The 17210-nt window shown below is 42.4% G+C and overlaps 1 protein-coding gene across 7 annotated transcripts in view; it reads left to right on the forward strand.

Moving 5' to 3' along the window:
* The window catches only part of LOC136436118 (AF4/FMR2 family member 4-like), a 161912-nt gene that overhangs the window by 116300 nt on the left and 28402 nt on the right, over nucleotides 1-17210 (forward strand). For 6 of the 7 annotated variants that reach the window (XR_010756007.1, XM_066429861.1, XM_066429867.1 and 3 more), the window contains exons 10-11: nucleotides 7951-8098; nucleotides 15933-17123. Coding sequence is in view for 6 of the 7 variants with exons in the window: in XM_066429861.1 (XP_066285958.1) it covers nucleotides 7951-8098; nucleotides 15933-17123 (1339 nt within the window). In the remaining variant the exon portion in view is untranslated. The remainder of the gene's footprint in view (nucleotides 1-7950; nucleotides 8099-15932; nucleotides 17124-17210) is intronic. The other variant, XM_066429864.1, reaches the window with a different exon arrangement.

A 17210-nucleotide genomic window follows, 5' to 3' on the forward strand; every position in this document is an offset into this window, starting at 1 on the left:
TTGGGTTTTATTGACCGACTGACATCTCCATGAGCCTGAGGGAGATACATGGTTATATATGGCCTCCGTTCCTCAGAGAGAAAGTCTATCAAACTGCCGTTAAAGTCATAAAGGGACAGTGGATGGTCCTGGTGTGGTACCTGTTAGACAGACTCTGGGGAATATTCAGACAAGCACCACCAGAACGCAACCATGGGTGTCAAACGATTTATGCCTTCTCCCTGACCCTGCAATAATTCTACTCTGTACAGTAACAGTTTGTGGGTCAACTGCTGCAGGTAAAATCCGTCTTCTTGATGACGGCTACCAACAATTATTTAGTTTTAGGACGACTTCCTGTTTTGTGTAAAACTGTTGTTTGGATAACAGAAAAAAAATTATACTGTCAGGATGTTGCTTTTGAAATATGGTGTTCTTGCTTTTCTAATCCTGGTAGATTAGCTTTTAGTTTGTCACTTTGTGTGATCTTTTGTTTTCTTTCGTCTTCAAATAAGCATCGGTCTCAAGCAGGGCTGTCTCCAGGACCTGTCCCTCCGTCCATCCCAGGAGGAAAATTTGCTTGTTGGGATGGAAAAAATTCTCCCTATCCATATTAGAATCTGTCCTCAACATCAAATTGGGGTAGTGAAAATGTATTTTTGTAAGCCCAAAATTGAATACTCAAAACTAGCCTCCTGTGCAGGCTTCCTATAACGGCGGCATATATATTGGGAGGGGGGGGAGTTGTGTAGCCGAGGGAGTTGTGTAGCCGAGGGGCGCGCCGTTATCTACAACGGCGCGCCCCTCGGCTACACAACTCCCTCGGCTACACAACTCCCCCCCCCCCCCCCCCCCCCCCCCCCAATATATATGCCGCCGTTATAGGAAGCCTGCACAGGAGGCTAACTCAAAACAGAAATCATCAGTGCTCACAAACAATGAATGGGACGGACTTGGTTTCAAGGCTCAGATTTCTGCCTGTTCCGAGTCCTGCTGGGTGTCAAATGATTAATTCCCCTTCCTTGACCCTGACATGGTTCTTTACTGGGCTGCAACTGTTTATGGGTCAACTGCTTCCTGTTTTTGTGTGAAGCTGTTTTCCATGCCGCAAAGCTGTCAAGTGCGGATAAGGCAGCTTCAAGCCGGCTCCTTGGGTCTCGGACATTTGAGCGCAAAAAGGATCAATAAGTCGAGATGAAGCCAGGGCTGGGAGGGAAAGTTGAATCTGACTACAGTCAAAACTGCTCAAGAAGACCGCCCGGGACTTAGAAAGTCTGGTCTATATGGACAGGTGGTCACTATAGACAAGATTCTTTATACTTCTGTCAATGGGACAAATTATCCACCAAAGTGGCAACAATGGCCAGGTGGTCCTCATGTAGAGGTGTTCACTTGTAACTGTAGGTTTGACTGTACAGTATATTCAAACTCCGTGAAACTGCATGTAACAAGGTACTACCTCTCCCCCTTGACACATGTTGTTTTCATGTTGATATTGCAATTGAGCCATACACTGTACATGTACTTCTTTAGTCTGGGAACCAGCAACTTGAATCGGTGTGGCCTGGTTTTGTGCGTACTTGCTTCTCCTTGTCTTCTGTCTCCCTTCAAGGCAGCGTCAGTCCCCAGGTCCAGATCTGATGTTGTAAGGTTGTTGGCATGTTCTTGACAACGTGGCCTTGGGCTGCAGCAGTCCTGACAGAATCAGGATGTGCCCAGCTTTCTTAAAGGTGGTGCATGATTTGAAGACATAGGAGTCTTGGTCAAGGTTTCAGGATGGTTTAGTTTTCTGTGTTTGGGACAATATAGAGCTGAGTTCTTAGATATGGTACAACATTAACCGTCGACCAATAGGTCTTTTTCTTTAGATCATATGAAGTCACAGGATTCTTAGCAAATGCTGTAGGGAGATTTGCTCTTCTACTTGTTTGGGTTTTATGAAACCTGATTTCTTAGAAGTTAGAATTCAATTGTGTTTTTTCTTAGAAGTTAGAATTCAATTGTGTTTTTTCTTAGAAGTTAGAATTCAATTGTGTTTTTTCTTAGAAGTTAGAATTCAATTGTGTTTTTTCTTAGAAGTTAGAATTCAATTGTGTTTTTCTTGAAGCTGTCGATGGTAATGAAGACATGAGATAAGGGTCTTAGCCAAGGTTGCCTTCTCAGAAATTGTTCTTCAGTCATCGCTGATATCTTAACTTAGTGATGATTCAGCTTTATGTTGCCGTTGTCCTTGTTTAACGTCTATTGTTTCACTATACTTGAACTTTAGAATCTTGGTTCCGCTGGGTTCAAGTTCGTGCTGAGTAGCTCTCTTGCTTTTGTCGAAAGGTGTCCTGCTGGAAGTGTCTCTTGATGTGTGAGTGAGTCTGTGTGTTAGCAAAATTAGATTACTGGGAAATAATTTCATACCTTTGTTGGCTTCTTTCGTCTGCAAGGTCTTCTCCCATTCCACCTGTATGCCAGAGAGTCTAGTATCGCATGGACAGAAAAATACATTCAGTGACAAGAAAGAAATTTGTTCAAGATGTCTAAACTGACTTCGTTTGCCTAACTTTCCAACCTCAGCCTCCCTCCTCACATCAAGTTTGCCAGTAGTTTGATAGCCAGTGCAGGTCACCCTGAATCTGAACTCTCACCGAACTGGCAGTGGGACAAGTTGTAAAATGTGGGGCTATGTTTACTCTGGCACTGACCCTGCTAAGGGATAAGCAGTTGTTGGGAGTGACATGCCAAATACTTTCCAGGGGGGGTTTCATTTAACAAACCTGAGGGGGGGTTCATTTGGGGGGTGTACATGAAGATGTTCTTGTATCCAGTGGGTATTTTTGATAGAATTTGAAATGGAGGGTTCTTTTTATAAGAAATATTAGATGTACAATGTACTAGTACATTGTGTAGATTATAAGACATGTAAGAGATATGTCTTGATGTAACATACATGATACAGCAGTTGGATATGTTTATCTTTGTACCTAAAGGTAAATGACTGCTACAAAGATTTCAGGACTTCATATTTGTTCAAGAAAGTTTGATATTCATTAAGAAATCTTACCCATAATGTAGTAGTCTTTAGTTTGTCAAAATTTAAAAATAACACATTCGAAACCATTGTATAAATCCGTTGCAACGTTTACTCTGATTCCCTCAAGTTTGAAGTTGAGCGAGTTGTTTTACATAGCTTTAAAGCTTCTCAAATACCAGAAAAACAGCACAAAATTGCAGAAATGTTTTGAATAAATCTGAATACTGATGCTGAGAAAAGGCGGGATAATCAGCTTACAGAGGAGTCCATTCTTGGTAAGGAATGGGAAAGAGATTCACAGCTTTGACCCCCATGACCCTGAATTTTGACTCAGTGACCCTGGGTGTGACCTGGCCTGGGAGGTGTCATACATGTGTAGATGGGGGGATGGGGTGTTATGTTTGGCCTTCTAAATACTGGTCCTGACCTTCTGTCAAGACCAGAGTAATGCCATATCAGTTTTCTCCCTTGCTCCTGGACATTTAAATCAAAAGTTTAACAGGAGAAGATGAAAGTAGAGGGCTGGATGATATACTTGTGTTGATAGTCTAGATAATACCATAGCACAAAAACACATATTTGCAGTGTGTGATTTACAGTATGTTAACCCTCTAAAACTGTGTGCCCAAAAGGACCGACTTCATTTTACTCTAGCTAAAAGGTCCGGACCAGTTAGACTCCTGAGTTAGACTGGTCAGTTAGTGGTGCTTGAACCCCACTGTTACAATTTATTTCTTTTCCTCAGATTCATTCTGTTTTTATTTTAATCTTCCTTAGACTTGAATAATACTTTCCAAGAGCCAGGAAATCAAAATGGTGTGACCTTAGGACCTAGTTAGGTACAATCTCATAAACAAGCCATGCTACAACATCCCTGACCTACATGTACTCTCAGGACCAGGCTAAGCACGTTCCCAGCTCAGGACCACATGAGCAGGTTCTAATCCCGCTGATCACCTCCCACACCAGGGCAGTTGTCGCCTCGTTACAAACTAATTAGCTTTATTTGGGGGATCCCTGCCTGTTATGTCAATACTGCCCTGGGTTGTTGTGGTTATGGTGGTGCCCAACAGTTGGCTGTGTGTACTGACCCACGAGGACATGAGTTTTATTTAGATCCACAATTAGCCTCATAAGTGGCTATTCTTCCTGTGGTCTACACATTCATAATTACACATTACAATTAAAACATACAAAGGGATACAGAGTGACAGTAGAGAACAAAAATAACATAGTTCTTTAAAATCAATAATTTCAATACTGTACTTTGCTAGTTGTCGCCTGTGTTGTTCCACTACTGAGACGTTCTGTTCAGAAAGCGCCTTTCCGACATGAGGAATGATGCTATGTTAGATACAAATTTCTGGGGACCTTGGTTTGATTTTGATTGCATTTTGATGGCCACAATACAACGAAAGTGGAGCACGGGCAGCAATTGCCTATATCCTGCACGACACATTACATATCATAGAACATAGCTTGAAAGTTCATCTGTGTAGGTAGAAATCACTCTGAAACAAGTTTTAACTGTAATTTCAGAATATCACAGAACACTTTACATGACAAACATGATATGAATCTCTAAGACTTGGTAAATCGAGATTCAAAGGGAAACTTTCAAATGACATAGAAAACTTTTATTGACAGAACAAATTAAAGTACAGTGACTTTCCAGAAGTCTTTTATGACTATTATGTTTGAAGAATTGGTCACTACAGAAAAATTTTAAAAAAAAAGCCTGACCCAAAACAAAGCTGGAGCAGCCAGTGGCTTACCTCACACATCGCTAGCTGTATTTGGAGGGAGCTAATGAAAACATGTGCATCTGTCTTCCCACCATAACATGGAAGTAGGTCATTGTACATGTGTAGAAAAGGACATCGATTATAAAATACTATTTTTACATTGACAGGAAAATCCATAGCAGCATATTTGTGAGGTGACGCCGAGATGATTAATTGCAACTATAACTGGGTTTGTGGGTCATTGAACATTGATTTGAACTCCTGTCCTCATGTTCTCTGTGTCCCCAGCATTTGAATAGAAAGCTGTTGTTTTTGAGTATACACTCCACACTGTACATGCGAGCTATGAAAGGCTAAGCAGGTATCTCAGATAGATTTGAGCTTCTTGATTTCTGAAATGATGCGTAGTTCAAGCCCCATTTTACACTCTCCCAGGCATTCAAATGGTCTGTTTTTTGTGTGAATTATTAGTTCTTATTTGTTAGGAATGTAGAAAATGTATTTCCCTTGTCCTCCTGAATATTTTCCTGAACAGCTTTTTCATTGAAATCTTAGCTCATTCATACTAGAAATATCAAATATGTATTTCTACTATTCCCCCATCTCCATGGCATTTCCCAAAAGTTCTTTATAAGGTTTTGCCTTTTTAGAATATTTTTATTTTCTGTTAAGTCTAGTCTTAATATATATATATATCAGCTACAAAATGGAAAACAATCCTTTTTGCAAAATCTTAGCTCCGTGATATTAGAAATAGTCCTTCCGCTATTCCCCCATCTCATTGGCATTTCCCAAATTGTTTCCATGCCTGTGGCATCCCACGGGATTTGCTTATCAGACAGAGGCTACAGGCAGACACAAACACTGAGAGGAGCTGGCAGTGAGGCCGCTGGGATCCCCACACAAACTCCCTCCATGCACCTCTGTGTGTTTCCTGGCATGTGGAGGTGTGTTGTTGTGTTCCTGCCTTTGTTTGGTGGATAATGGGGGCCAGGGGGTGTGGGAAGGTTCGGGGAGTTAGCAGGTTATTTATGTTGTGTATTTAGCCCAGCCTCTGGGATGTAAGTGGTCGTGGTGACCTCCATTGTCCCGAGTCTACTGCGGGCTGCCTGTCCACAAATGCAAGCCGCTGCCGGGCAGTCAACTGGGGACCAACTGGGGACGGGAGGTGTGAGAAAAAGCCTGGCAGGTTTCTGTGGCCGGTACTTATCGCGGGTTGTCGCCAGCGGGGCCGGGGAATCCCACGGTAAGGCTCTCCCTGTGCAAATGTTTGTGGAGGTAGCCTGCCGTCCTGTGCCTGTGGACATATGCAGCCCCTTTGTGTCTGGGAAGTGCCTCTCGTTGACCCTCCGTGGAAGTGCCCTGGAATGTACGGTCTTCTGAGGTGAGCCCTTCAGCGACCGCTTCGGAGTCATTTGAAACGAATTGTTGCCAGGATGATTTAAATGCCACGATCGTATATCTTTAAAGACAGCCCTGTGGCATGTCTACAGACATCTTGGCTTCTTATCAGTTTTTAGATCTTGCAAGCTTTCTGTCTTGGCTGCTGCCTGTACAAAATAAAATGTACAGAATTCTAAGTAAAATCTTCTGTCAAATTATCAGCTCGTTATCCCTTTCCATAATCATGTGCATGTCACACCCACCCTGCAGGCTCCAACCTTGTCCTACTGACATGTGGCATTTAGTCAAGCAAGACTGGCTAACTTGAGCCCTTATGATACTCTTATAGCCTCAATTACATGTACAGGGTCGCTTTTAGCTGCAGGATAAAATCACAGTGGAGATAATAGAAGCAGCAAGAAGATCTAGATGATATTGTACCTCTCTAGGCTTGCCACTTGTAATTGAGTGTCTCTCTATGTTTGTAGTTCTGTGTGTGTGTATGTGTGTGTGTGTGTGTGAGTGAGTGTGTGCATGTGTGTTTGTGTATGTATGTGTGTGTGTAAGAGAGAGAGAGAGAGAGATAGATAGATAGAGAAAGAAACAAACAAACAAAAAGAGACAGTGTATGTAAGAGAGACAGAGGATGTTTGTAGATGCATGCATGTATGTGTGAGAGAGAAAGAGAGAGGAAGAGAAAAAGAAAGAAAGCGATACCGGTAGATAGAGTGCATATGCATTTGTGTGTGGTTTTCACTGCTAATGATTGATATGAAGTTCAGTACTGTAGCGGTTGATTCTGGTGTGATGTAGTGCTGTTATGTTGCTGGTATGCAGGAGGTATGATTATCCCAGATGAGGGCCTCTATCCAGGTCAGGTGAACAGCATCAGCAGCTCTTTAAATCATCAATTGAAGAACATGTATGAGTAGCCAGGGGTTGCAGTTAGAGGATTATCAGTTCATCGTTAGGTAGATAAGAATGCAGTGTTGTGATCACTGTCAGTAAATCATGTTTGATCATTAGTTATTGAATGATGGGGGCTAAAACATGAACCTATACTACATGTATGATGGGTTCGTTTGTGTGCACAAGTTACGTTGTGGGATTTGATTGTGGCAATTGGCTTGTGGGATTTTTTCCGTAAGTTTATTTTATCACTGATGTGATTCATGAAAAATCTAGGTCAACCAGGGTTAGAAGCTATTTCAGCTGTGTTACAACTTTGTTTTGTAACATCACGTTGTCACGATTGATATTGCTATGTATATTTTGGGACTGCAGATTGGATATTATAAAACATATCAGTAGCAATACCAAGTCATAATTTGAGTATTTTTTTTATTCATAACAAGGCTCAAAATACTTGTTTTCTCCTATCTTCCACATTCTAAGAATCAACAATTTATCAACTATAGTTGTTCTGCGTTCCTTGATTGATTGATTGATTGATTGATTGATTGATTCTGTGTGTTCCCCAGGTCTCCTGTACACTGAGCTCAAGAGTTTGTTTGTTTGTTTGTTTACAGTTGTTCTGTGTTTCCGTCCCCTTCAGGTCCCCTGTACCCAGATGCTGAGCTCAGTAGTTTGTTTGTTTGTTTGTCTGTTTGTTTACAGTTGTTCTGTGTTTCCGTCCCCCTCAGGTCCCCTGCCCTCCGGACGCCGATGTTGAGCTCAGGAGATTGTTTGTTCGTTTATTTGTTTGTTTACAGTTGTTCTGTGTGTCCCATTCAGGTCCCCTGCCCGCCGGACGCTGATGTTGAGCTCAGGAGATTGTTTGTTTGTTTGTTTACAGTTGTTCTGTGTTTCCGTCCCCCTCAGGTCCCCTGCCCGCCGGACGCCGATGTTGAGTTCGGGCAGCAGCAGCTCGTCGAGCGGCTCGGAGGACTCCTCGGACAGCGACAGCGACGGTTCGTCCTCCAGCGATGAGAGCGTCCAGGACGCCCCGCCGCCCGCCTCCCCGCCCAAGGTGAGGGTTATTCATATATAGGGAAAATACACTCGGGTAATAGCAAGCCTGTTTTTCAGCTATCCCTGATATGATATCAAATATCATCTCAGGTATTTTTGATTGATTCTGTTGAATACTATAAAAGGTTTTAAGTTTGCGGGGATTTAGATTCGCGGCATGGAAAAATTTAGATTTGCGACAACTGCAAACATGAAACCTACGTACACATTTCCCCTTTTACAGTAAATGTAACGTCTTGATTCCCAGAACACACTTATCAGCCCAGACCCAGTCCAGGCGACTTGTTGACCTACATGTACACATGTACGCTGCAGATGTCACCAAGACAGGATTACTGCCAGCGTGAACCAATAATCACCTCCTGCTTGACCCACACAGGTTTTTTTTTTAAAGCTGATAATCTGTGTCCCTGTGACCGGCATTGTTGGAAAAGATGTGTATCTTTTCACTAAGGAGAACACCAACTGTTGAAGGGGTCTGGTTTAGCCATTGTCTCGTTCTAAATCTGTACCAGTAACTGCAGGGATTGCCTAAAGCAGGCATACACTGATACAGGCTGACTCAACTTTTGACTCAACAGGCTGACTTAGTTTAATTTAGACATGATATTAGGCCACATGAAGTCACTTTCTTGGTTCTCGGACGGTTTTACAGTAAATCCTTAGCAAGAGGATATCTATAAACACAAAAATGTTGACCATATTCACCCCATGAAACTGTGTACTCAAGGTACAGACCTTCTCCTCAGACTCTGTTCTCATGTTGATCTTCCGGTTCAGCAAATTTTTCTCCCAGAACCAACAAATCAAACCTGTATGGCCCAAAGTGCGGAACAATCCTGTCACCACCCCAGATACCCCATGGCCACAGCCACCCCTATCTGTAATGAGGTCACTGACCCCTGGTTTATCCTATTAACTGATAGCCTGGTTAGGGAGGTAACTCGATCCCCGCCTTGTGTTAAACCAGGGATGTTATTGCAAGTTTATCTGGGGGAGGGAGGATGCCAGGAGCCGTGACCCATGACCTACAGGAGCTGTGACCCATGACCTACAGGAGCTGTGACCCATGACCTATAGGAGCTGTGACCCATAACCTACAAGAGCTGTAACCTATGGAGCTGGCTGTCAGCATGGCAGGGAAATGATATGAAGCAGGTCTAAATTTTCAATAGAATAAAAAAATTTGAAAAAAATTTGAAATCTTAATGGTAGTGACATGTACTAACGCTGTCTAGCACATTTGCATGAAAACTCCATACTTTGAGCATTTTAAAACCACGCAAAAACGTGCCGTACGATTATCCCCTTATAATTACATGTAGTTCCGTGAGCCTACAAAAATCCGGCAATGATTTTCAGTGAGTTCTCACATCACAACGACGTCTGATTTTTGCATCATGGACGTCGCTATACATTGTAATAGTGTTGTTTGAACCAATCATGTATAGAAATGACTAAATAAGTTGACTTCCGTTCCAAAATCCGATTTTGGGGCCCTAATGTTGCTTGGGTTTCCTTTAACACCTAGCCTGGAATCCCGACCTATTTATAGCTGCCGGGTCTCTTCTCTCCCTCCGCAAAATAGGTCTGGCCCTCATCCATTCGAAAACGATTTCCGTTACATCACTAAGTAGCTAATAAATATGCACACATAACGTTACATATCATTTTTGCACCTTGCCAGGACACCCTTTATGTCCCACAGAATATATCACAAATCTAGGCACCAATTCAGTTACGCATATTTCACTTGCGATCAACATATTTCACATCCCTGACCTGCTAAATTCTGTAAGGCCAGACACATAAATACTTTTCTAAAACACTGTCCAGACCATAATATTTAACGTTATAATTCAAAATCACGTAGAAAAACACGAAAATGCACATGACTTACAGTGACCCCGTTACTTGCTTTGTCGCGACGAGTAAAAGATTGATTTCTCGCTTTGAAAGGAGACGTGTCAATTACAACAACAGCATTTTTTTAATACGATGTTACTACTTGAAATAAAATAGCCAACGCTTTACCGCATATAAAGTTGTGTACTATACCTTTGTGTCACTTTTTCGGTCGGGCAGGCGAATCATCTTCTTCCCTTTGTCAGGCTTCGCGGCTACAGGTGGCGTGTCTGTTTTTGTCGGTGTCTTGGTGGCCCGTTTCTTGTTGTCACGCGGTGTCTTAGACGGTGTTTCGCGGCTGCGTTTTCTCGTTGCAACTGGAGAGCGGCTCACATCCTTACGCCCTTCATTCGCTTTCCACTTGTTCAGATCTCCTACGGACCCCCGAACCCTTGCGACTTTGCGGCAGCAGGCTTCGCAGATTCGGTGGGATTTGCTATCGTCCTGTTCCGATACGTCCAAGCCTATATACCGCAACACATCGACAATCGGAATCGGTGGTGGCGGCGGTTTATCAGGTTCCTTTTTTACCCACGATTGCGGTATCGAAGATCGAAAAACATGTTTTACATGCTGCAACGTTCCCTTGATCTTCTGGTTGGAGTCGCACAGTCGGCAAAAATCATGGAGGTCGGATGTCTGAACACCGAGCTTCCTCGGCGCAGACATCGCGAAAGACTGTCCCGTTTCTGTGAATTTTTTCTCCCAGGCCCATCATACAGAGTGCCACTAAGGTGCTAATCCAAAATTCCATGATGTCTCTTTGAAATTGGACGGAAATCGGCGAGAATATTGCCCAGATACGCAACAAAACCAATTCGACCGTTCCCGCGAAATTCTGGAAGCTGCGTGACCTCTGTTAATCAACAACAGGTCACGTGAAAAATGGCACTTTCTGATTGGCGCATTTGTTCCAAAGGTCACCTAACCAGCTAAGAGCGCAACTCATGCATATTTATTAGATAGTAACTCATGCATATTTATTAGCTACTTAGTGATGTAACGGAAATCGTTTTCGAATGGATGAGGGCCAGACCTATTTTGCGGAGGGAGAGAAGAGACCCGGCAGCTATAAATAGGTCGGGATTCCAGGCTATTAACACCTGGTTTTCTGATGTGTCGACTTCTATCTTTAGAGTTCCCGGAAGTATTTTTCCTGGATCTCTAGTTGATCTGATTACTTGGAAACCCAGAGTGGGTGTCCTGACAGGTCAGAATGGTGATAATGAGATCCAGGATTGTCCCGAACCCATCCTTATCGAACCAGGCAGCTGGGAAAATTGTTACTACATACCGACTTGGTATCTCTGTGACAATTTCATTCTTGTATCAAATCCCAGATACCCACAGAGATTTTTGCTACATGTCACTCCAGAAACTGTATTGCTACAGTTCACTCAAACAGTTCTGATTAGTAAGTCGGTTATTTTAACTGCCAGTTTACACAAGGAAAACAATTTACAGCCAGATAATCAGGAAACCTCCTTGTGTTGAAAAGATCATTTCTATAACACTGGAGAGTCCATATATACCAGTTTGCAGCCAGTGTTGGATGGATTCCAAGCCAGGCCAAGAGTGAGCACAACTGATCAGGGTTTACAGACCACTAGTTATATTCCCCTTCCAGTGGGAAGGGGGTATACTGTTTTTGCTTGCCTGTTCTTCTTCTTCTTTCTTCTTCTTCTTCTTCTTCTTCTGCCAAAAACCAAGTAGATGTGCGGTGGTAGCTCTACTAATGGTATTGCAGAAAGTTATATGTACCTTATGTTACAATGTATGGATGTTATATTTGAGATGAAGGTACCTATAGGAAAGGTGAATACACCTGACAATAAATTATGCTAATGAAGACCTAATTTGCATAATCTATGCATAAACTTGTATTTCCCTTACCGTAAAAGCTGCAGATGTCATATTTGAGATGTAGGTACCCTTAGGAAAGGCGAACACACCTGGCCATGAATTATGCTAATGAGGACCTCATTTGCATAATTCATGCATAAACTTGTATTTCCCTTACCGTAAAAGCTACAGATGTCATATTTGAGATGTAGGTACCTTTGGGAAAGGTGAATGCACCTGGACATAAATTATCCTAATAAGGACCTAGTTTGCATAATTTATGCAGAAACTTGTATTTCCCTTACCGTAAAAGCTGCAGATGTCATATTTGAGATATAGGTACCTTTAGGAAAGGTGAACACACCTGGTCATAAATTATGCTAATGTGGCCTCTTTTGCATAATTAATGCATAAACTTGTATTTTCCTTACCGTAAAAGCTACGGATGTCATATCTGAGATATAGGTACCTTTAGGAAAGGTGAACACACCTGGTCATAAATTATGCTAATGAGTGCCTCATTTGCATAATTTATGCATAAACTTGAATTTTCCTTACCGTAAAAGCTATGGATGTCATATTTGAGATGTAGGTACCTTTGGGAAAGGTGAATGCACCTGGACATAAATTATCCTAATAAGGACGTAGTTTGCATAATTTATGCAGAAACTTGTATTTCCCTTACCGTAAAAGCTGCAGATGTCATATTTGAGATATAGGTACCTTTAGGAAAGGTGAACACACCTGGTCATAAATTATGCTAATGTGGCCTCATTTGCATAATTAATGCATAAACTTGTATTTTCCTTACCGTAAAAGCTACGGATGTCATATCTGAGATATAGGTACCTTTAGGAAAGGTGAACACACCTGGTCATAAATTATGCTAATGAGGGCCTCATTTGCATAATTTATGCATAAACTTGAATTTTCCTTACCGTAAATGCTATGGATGTCATATTTGAGTTGTGGGTACCTTAAGGAAAGGCGAATACACCTGGCCATAAATTATGCTAATGTGGACCTCATTTGCATAATGTAGGCATAAACTTGTATTTCCCTTACCGTGAAAGCTACGGATGTCATATTTGAGACTTAGGTACCAGTAGGAAGGGTCATAAAACATGGCCATAAATTATGCTAATGAGGGCCTCGTTTGCATAATTTATGCATATCCCTTACCGTAAAGGCTACGGATGTCACATTTCAGATGTAGGTACCTTTAGGAGATGTGAACACACCTGTATATAAATTATGCTAATGCTGACCTCATTTGCATAATTTATGGATAAACATGTATTTCCCTTACTGTAAAGGCTACGGATGTCATATTTGAGATGTAGGTACCTTTAGGAAAGGTCTGAAAACCTGGCCATAAATTATGCTAATGAGTGCTTTATGCATAATATATGCATATCCCTTACCATAAAAGCTACGGATGTCATATTTGAGATGTAGGTACCTTTAGGAAAGGTGAACACACCTGACCATAACTTATGCTAATGCCGACCTCCTTTGCATAATTTATGCAGAAACTTCATAATACCCTTACAGCCAATACTAAGGATGTCATATTTGAGGTGTAGGTAATGGGAGGGGAATATCCTACATTTTCCCGAAAATGTTGCCATTCTAGTGTATAAATGAGTTGTGTCTGGGAAGACGCTTAGTGGCATGTTCTTGATACTGAAGTGTTAAGTCACGCGCAATGAGAATCGATAATCATGTTCAAACAAGGGTAAGAGTAGGGCCGGAAAATGGTTAAATTTACGACTGGATGTGTTAGGTTTTGGTGAAGACAATCTGTTAGAAAACAGATGCTTGTCAATCCTTGGACTAGAAAAAAATCATCTTTAGGCCACACCAATTTAATTTCTTGGTTAACAATTTTTGTTGAATTTTAGCACAACGATATCATTAAAACAGAAGGCTAGGGTGAAAATTTGCACCTGACCCTATTTACTCCCTGAAACTGTGTGCACCAAAGTACAAACTTTCCTCTAAGATTCTGTTTTCATGTCGATTTTCCAATCTAGCAAGATTCCGTCAATCAAGAAATTAAAATGGTGTGGCCTTAATTGCAAGACATGTTTTATCTCGAAGCTTTCATCCAGACTTGGCTTGTTGTTGACAAGCATTTAAACAGCATACCTGAGAACAGTTTATTAGAAACAACGACAATCTCGCAGCCAGGTTGTCCCACCTGTGAGGTATTCAGTGTAACAAAAGGTGTAGGGAACCTGAACACACCTGTGTCAGCAGGTAAATCTGCAGGCTATTGTCACTGCCCTCCTCAACTGACAACTGTCATGTGTATGATAACACAGTGGCATAGTCGCTGTGAATAAAGTACACAAAAGGGCTAAGCAAATGGAATTCTTACAATGTTATTTTTAAACTTCTGTTCCGTTTTTATCAAACTGTGTTTAGAAGTTCTTCTTTCTGTCCATATTTTTGTTTGCTGTTAGTCTGAAGACTGTTTAGAAGGTGAAGGTCCTGTTAAGAATGTCGGCAGGTGTGTAGTTAAGGAGTAATTTCACTATATGACTGTTGAAAGAAAAGCAAAACAAAAATTTCAGGGGGTTTGTAAGCCAGCCCCAGTTAACAGGGTGTTGACGCAAGAAACTGGAGTTTATCCCAATCAATTTTTTTCTTCTGTTTGAATGAGTTTGTTCAGTGCAAGGCCTAGGTATTGCTTTTGGGCACAGAACTTAGTTGATGTGAGATATAGGTGACTATGCTAGGAGATTCGTTCTTTCAGTCAGTGAACATTAGTTTTAAGGGCTTGTGATTTGCAATAGGGAGGGAAACACTTGTCAGGGAGAGAGTTCCACAGTTAACTCTCAACAAACGCTCATCAGCCAGAAATAAACCAATTCTTCTGAACCTGAAACAAGCAAACAAACCTAACTAAACAGGTCCCCGTCTGAATGGAATCTTCCCCAGTGTGCCAAAAATGCCATCAGTCAGCAATATTCAGTCTTCGCATTCCATGTCCCATCATTAATCAAACCTGTCATACAGACTTATCTAATGACTGTCTCCAGGACCCGTCCCTCTGTCCTGCAACAGAAATTTGACTGTTGGGACACACAAAATTTCACCTGGTTCGTTCATAAAATCTGAATCATGACATGAAATTGATGAATATCTATTTTCGGAAGCTTAAAATCACAAATTTCAAATCTAAAATTGATAACAAAGACAGTCATGCATTGGGCTCCCAAACAATCAGTGGAACAGAAAAATACGTTGATAAAAGTTAGACATCCAGGAAGTAAGATACGTCAAAAATAATTACTCAAGCAACTGGATAAAATTTTGAAACAGTCAGACGTTTCAGACAGCATCCACTGTCTTTCTGTTTCAAACCAAACGTCTGACTGTTTCAAAATTTTATCCAGTTGCATGAGAAATTATTTTTGACGAACAGAAAAATATATTGGACTCCTGGAGATAGCCCTGCATTCACCCTACTCCATTGCAGACTCATGGAGGGAGTGCTCGCTGTAAACACAAAACCTCCATCTGTGTAGGGAAGATGGGATCTAGAGATTGTCACTTTCATGCCTCCTGCAGTCGGTTGATAGTACAGGGAAAATTTATCAGTCAATTTTCATTTCATGCCCTGCTAGCACAGGATTGTGATGTTACATAACACAGATAGCTGATGACAAATTATGAAACGGGACAATGAAATTGTTGTGAAAATGATGACATACTGGTTCTAAAGATGTGTTGTATAGATTTGTTATTATAGATTTGTTCTTGTTCGAATGTTCCACTTATCATGTTTTCTCTAGAGACATATAGAGGATAAGCAAGTATCTAAGGGTGGTCATATTTGCAGATGGTCCTTATGTAGAGGTGGTCACTACTACAGGTTTGACTGTATATCAATGGCCAGGTGGTCCTTTGTAGAGGTGGTCACTACTACAGGTTTGGCTGGAGGTTATACTTGTTCACTGTCTGTGTGTACTAATACTGGTAATACAGTGTGTAGAGGTGGTCACTACTACAGAGTTATACTTGTTCACTGTCTGTGTGTAATACTGGTGATACAATGTTTCCTTTTTGCCTTGCAGCAGGAGAGCGACACGACGAACTGGGGCCTGGCTTCCTTCGTGAACCCCGTCAAGAGAGACTCTCCCGGTAACACCTTCCCTCTGCTGGTCTCTGCCGGCGGAGGAACGTCCACGTCCAACGCCCAGACCTCCGCCGCGCTGCCCATGGGATTATTCGGCACCGACGAGGGACCGCTCAGCTCTGCGGGCTTCATGACGTCTTCGGACAGCCACGGGTTCGACGTCAACGACATCTTGCAACCGCTGGATTCCTCCAAGGAGTTGGATCCCGACCACAAGGATAACTACAGTGCGACGAAAATTAACGGGTTGCGTATGAAGATTAGCAAGAAGGGAGGTCCTGAACCGGAGAGTAATAGTGGTAGTAGTAGTAGTAGAAGCAAAGAAACCGCATCCAAGAAATCTTCCTTGGGAAAGTCGCCCTCCGCTGCAAGTCGCAATTCTTCCAAAACCGCCGCGAACAGAACTCCAAGAAAAGGCGCCGACAAAAAGCCAGTGGAGAAGCCGGCCTCTGCATCTAATGCGAAGGCGGAAAGTAGCGAAAAGACGAAGGCAAACAGTAGTAGCAAAGCTGGCCAGACGACCCCTAGTAACAAAACGAACTGGGCTGAGCCCAGCCCTAAGACAGAAAGGACAACCAAGACCGTGCAAGGAAAGAAGTCCAGCGACAAGAAGGGCAAACGGACCCCACAGACCAGTAGCAAGGTCAAGTCAAAGGAGTTTATCGACTCCGACAGCGAGTCTGACCTGGAGGTGGACGTGGTCAACATCTCTCCGGAGAAAGGGGCGAAAGCCAGCCCCTCCCCGCGGGCCAAACTGAACAACACTAGCAAACCAAAGGCAAGGGACAGTGGGAAGAAGGCTGCGGCCTCCAGTAGCGGCGGCAGCCAGGAAAAGGCGCCGCTGTCTGTGGACGTTTTATCCAGCGATAACTCCCTTCTGTCCCCCTTGAACGAACCTCTCTTGTCCCCCATTGAGGGGGACCTCGCTTCCACTGTGCCGAAAATCACCTATGGCAACAACGGCATTCCCAAGTCTTTGATAGTTAGCATTGACCTTTCGTTACTGGACAGAATACCGGCCAGGAAAGACTCGTCCAGACAAGGAGATAGCAAAAAGTCGGGCTCCTCGTCGGAGAGCAAACCTCGCAGTAAAGTACAGAAGAGGAAAAGAGACAACTCCCAATCCCAGGTGAGAATTCTTACATCTACCTACCAGAAGTATATCTACCACGTTGTACATGTTAATTTTTACCTGCCAATACCTTATCTGTTCTCA

The sequence above is a fragment of the Branchiostoma lanceolatum genome, chromosome 6 (assembly GCF_035083965.1).
Source record: "Branchiostoma lanceolatum isolate klBraLanc5 chromosome 6, klBraLanc5.hap2, whole genome shotgun sequence".
NCBI lineage: Eukaryota > Metazoa > Chordata > Leptocardii > Amphioxiformes > Branchiostomatidae > Branchiostoma > Branchiostoma lanceolatum.